Source organism: Aplysia californica, unplaced genomic scaffold, assembly GCF_000002075.1.
Source record: "Aplysia californica isolate F4 #8 unplaced genomic scaffold, AplCal3.0 scaffold00698, whole genome shotgun sequence".
Taxonomy (NCBI): Eukaryota; Metazoa; Mollusca; class Gastropoda; order Aplysiida; family Aplysiidae; genus Aplysia; species Aplysia californica.
This window is the reverse complement of record NW_004797968.1, coordinates 258,379-261,551: the sequence shown is the minus strand read 5'-3', so window position 1 is coordinate 261,551 and position 3,173 is coordinate 258,379. Positions and strand designations below refer to the sequence as shown.

Here is a 3,173-nt window from a genome sequence, read left to right as displayed (position 1 = left end):
TCACACACACACACACACACACACACACACACTCAGATACGCACACATACAACACACAAACATACAAACACATATACACACACGCACACACATAAACACACACAAGTCCACATCGTCCTTCAAGACACCACATTTAGAGTAAGCCTTAAAAAAAGGGAGAAGAAATTTGCTGCAATCAAGATTATAAAACCTCAGTTGGTCAGCCTACAATCTAGTTATCAGCCAAACCACTAGAGCGGACAAAAACATCCTTTAATATGAAGCAAGAAAAAGTTTTTTAAAAATGCGTAAGAAGATTCTGCTACAATACATGAAAAAACGAATAAAAGAGAGATTTTTACAATGTCTACCACAGACTAACCGTTTGTCGGAGATGACGCAGGCATTTCTCACTGGCGAACTGCATGAAGAGTCGTTTAGACAGAACAAGGCACTCAGCTCCGTTACTGACAATTGACAGGCTGGGTTGGTCGGGGAAGAGCAATGGAGTAACGCCCTGGGTGACAAATCACACAGACAAAACGGTAAAGGCAAACATTTTAAAATGAAGAATCATATTATTTTACAATCATGGGTGTCTTTTGTTAATAATCGTTGTTGTTGTTCAAACATAATTTTATAAACTTGTGCTTTCGTCCTCAAAATGATCTCTTAGAGTGTTGAGGAGCCTTTAAAAAATAGAACAAAAAGCAGGAAATTGCTCTACTCACAAAATACCCAAATATTTAAAATTTGCATCCCTGCAGAGGTCAGTAACTTTGATTTCTAAAATTTTGTTCAGTACTTTCGTCTACCCATCTATTATATCATTTCTTCGTAACAGTTATCCCAAGGCAAAGAAAAGAATCGGCAAGCCTGCCCTAAAATAGTCTTAGACTTTTCTGGGGGCTCTCGTGGCCTAGAGTGCCACTCATTCAAAGGTCCCGGGTTCGAATCCGGGTAGCGACCGAACAATTTTCTTCTTCAAAATTGTTTCCTTTCACGTCCTTTCCAGCTCTTCAGCAATGTTCTGTCGTCTGCTTTCGTCTCCTCTTTCACCCTCCACCCTTACCTCCTTTGCTCCGTCCTCTGGGCTCCTGATTCTTTCTGAAGCCTTTCTACTGCTTCTCCTTGGCTCCTTCTTACTGTTGTCTTTCAGCCACACCCCTGATCTTCTGGTAGGGAAGATCTACACTTAGCCTTCTCGGATAATGGCGAACAATCTTGGAGGGCCCGTGTGCAAGCTGTGCACGTTAAAGATCCCTTGGTGGTCTAAAATCGATAACAGTAGGCTCCTGCCGCCACCCGGGGAAAAAATCAAAAAGTCCTACCAATGACCTTATGCAGTTGCGAGCGCCGTAAAACATTTACACAAAAAAAAAGAAAAAAAAAAGACTTTTTAGATCAAACTGATTGAGCACTCACGAAATACTGTCCCTTCTCCAACACTTGTAGCTCAATGACGGTGGGGTCAAGGTCAACCTCAGTAAACTTGAAATCTCGCCGCCCTCTCTGGTCAAGCTCTTCCGCTATCGTTTTCCTCCCTTCTCTGTCCATGATTCGCCGTTGATATTCTGGAAAAAAAAGTTATACAACGGTGCCCTTTGCAAAAAGATTCGTTTTAGATAAATACCCTTTCGAAACATTACGTGTGGTACCGTTTTTGTGAAATCCACCTCCACCCCCCCCCCTCTCTCTCTCTCTCTTTCTTTCTCTCTCCCTCTCCCTCTCTTTTTCCTTCTCTGGGTTTATGTGTTTACGTGTGTGTGTGTGTGTGTGTGTGTGTGTGTGTGAAATCAGAGAAAGAGGAAGGTCAGCTTGATAAAGGCTGCTGTTGTAGGTTTTAAGCCCCCTTGTATTTGCTCCGACATGGATATACCTCCTCACTCGGCAACAATACATTGTTTCGAAGGCGAAGGCGGACTGCTTCGTCGTAGTGAGAATAAGAAAAATACCTCACAGTACATGTAGAGTGGTACTCAGAAGACTCCCCAAGTTAAAAATTTCAAGAGCGTCAATCTGAGTCTTTTTTTTTCTTTACCCCTTGGGGTTTATTTTAGCCTATATTTGCTTTGGAGTTTACAAGGAAATTCCACTACAAGAATTATTCACTCTGGGGCTCATGAGTGTCCCCCTCTTGCTCTTACAGATTCTTTCGACAAATGAACTTGCGGCTCACCTCGTCCACTTTTTCTTTCATACCCCCCCCCCCCACTCGCAAACATATAAATGGGTTTCAGTCATTCTCGTTCGTTCCATGCACAATTGCATTTTATTTAATACAGTATTAAAGTTTATTTCATTTAGTGTTGAGCTGTGTTCTCTTACACTCGTCGCTTTTCGACCCTTGGTTTGTCGAGTGTCGAGTTGTCGTTACTCTGTGCTCTTACTGAGTTTCTTACTGCCCGTAGTGGTGCAATCTACTTCATAGTGCACATGTTCGTAATGTATCAAAATCTCTTACTGCATACTTCAAATAAGGCTATTTAATCGCTCGATATCTCCATCCTAGTAATCCTTCACCTCTTTCTCATCTCTTACCTTCTCCAAACCTCTCATCCTTTCACTTTTATCTCCTATCTCTCTTTTTTTTTCTTACCTTTCCTCTTTCTATACGGCCTGATTCTTTCACTCCATATCTTCCTCGTGTCATCGTCCTCTCATTCTTTCTTCTCCCTTTTGTCCATTTTCCTTTCTACCTTTCCAATACCCCCCCCCCCCTTTCAAATTCAGCCACTCCAACTTGATTCTTTCAACTCTTCCTTCTTATTCTCCATCACTTCACTCTTCCCCATAATTCTTCCGCGATCCTGATTCTTCTTCTCTTTGTCCCTTGCCCCCTGTCATCACCCAAAATGACTCACGTATCTGTAGTTTGGCCAACTTTTCACTAATGCTTTCTTCCTTCTTCCCCGCCCCGTCCACTGGTGTCTCCTCCTCTCTGTCGTTGTTCATCAAATTCCTAGACAGAAGTTCCGTGTGGTGTGATTGTTCTGTTTCTGGCCCTGGCGACGTGGTCAGAGATTGAGGCTCCGGACTTGATTCACCGACCTCTTTACCAGTTCCTGAGTGTTGAGACGGGGCGAGATATACCCCCTGGGAAAAGTATGGTAATAACTATTCATCATTGGTGCTGTCCTCCTCCTTCCTCCCCGTTCTTTTCTTCTTCCTCTCCTCTTCCTCCTCCTCCTCCT

At 43.0% G+C, this 3,173-nt stretch overlaps 1 protein-coding gene across 1 annotated transcript in view; it reads right to left on the bottom strand.

Moving 5' to 3' along the window:
• The window catches only part of LOC101845272, a 19,432-nt gene that overhangs the window by 857 nt on the left and 15,402 nt on the right, over positions 1 to 3,173 (bottom strand). The window contains exons 8-10 of the mRNA XM_013088181.2: positions 2,844 to 3,075; positions 1,405 to 1,553; positions 362 to 496 (exon numbers count right to left, since the gene is read on the bottom strand). Coding sequence (XP_012943635.2) covers positions 362 to 496; positions 1,405 to 1,553; positions 2,844 to 3,075 — 516 coding nt within the window. The remainder of the gene's footprint in view (positions 1 to 361; positions 497 to 1,404; positions 1,554 to 2,843; positions 3,076 to 3,173) is intronic.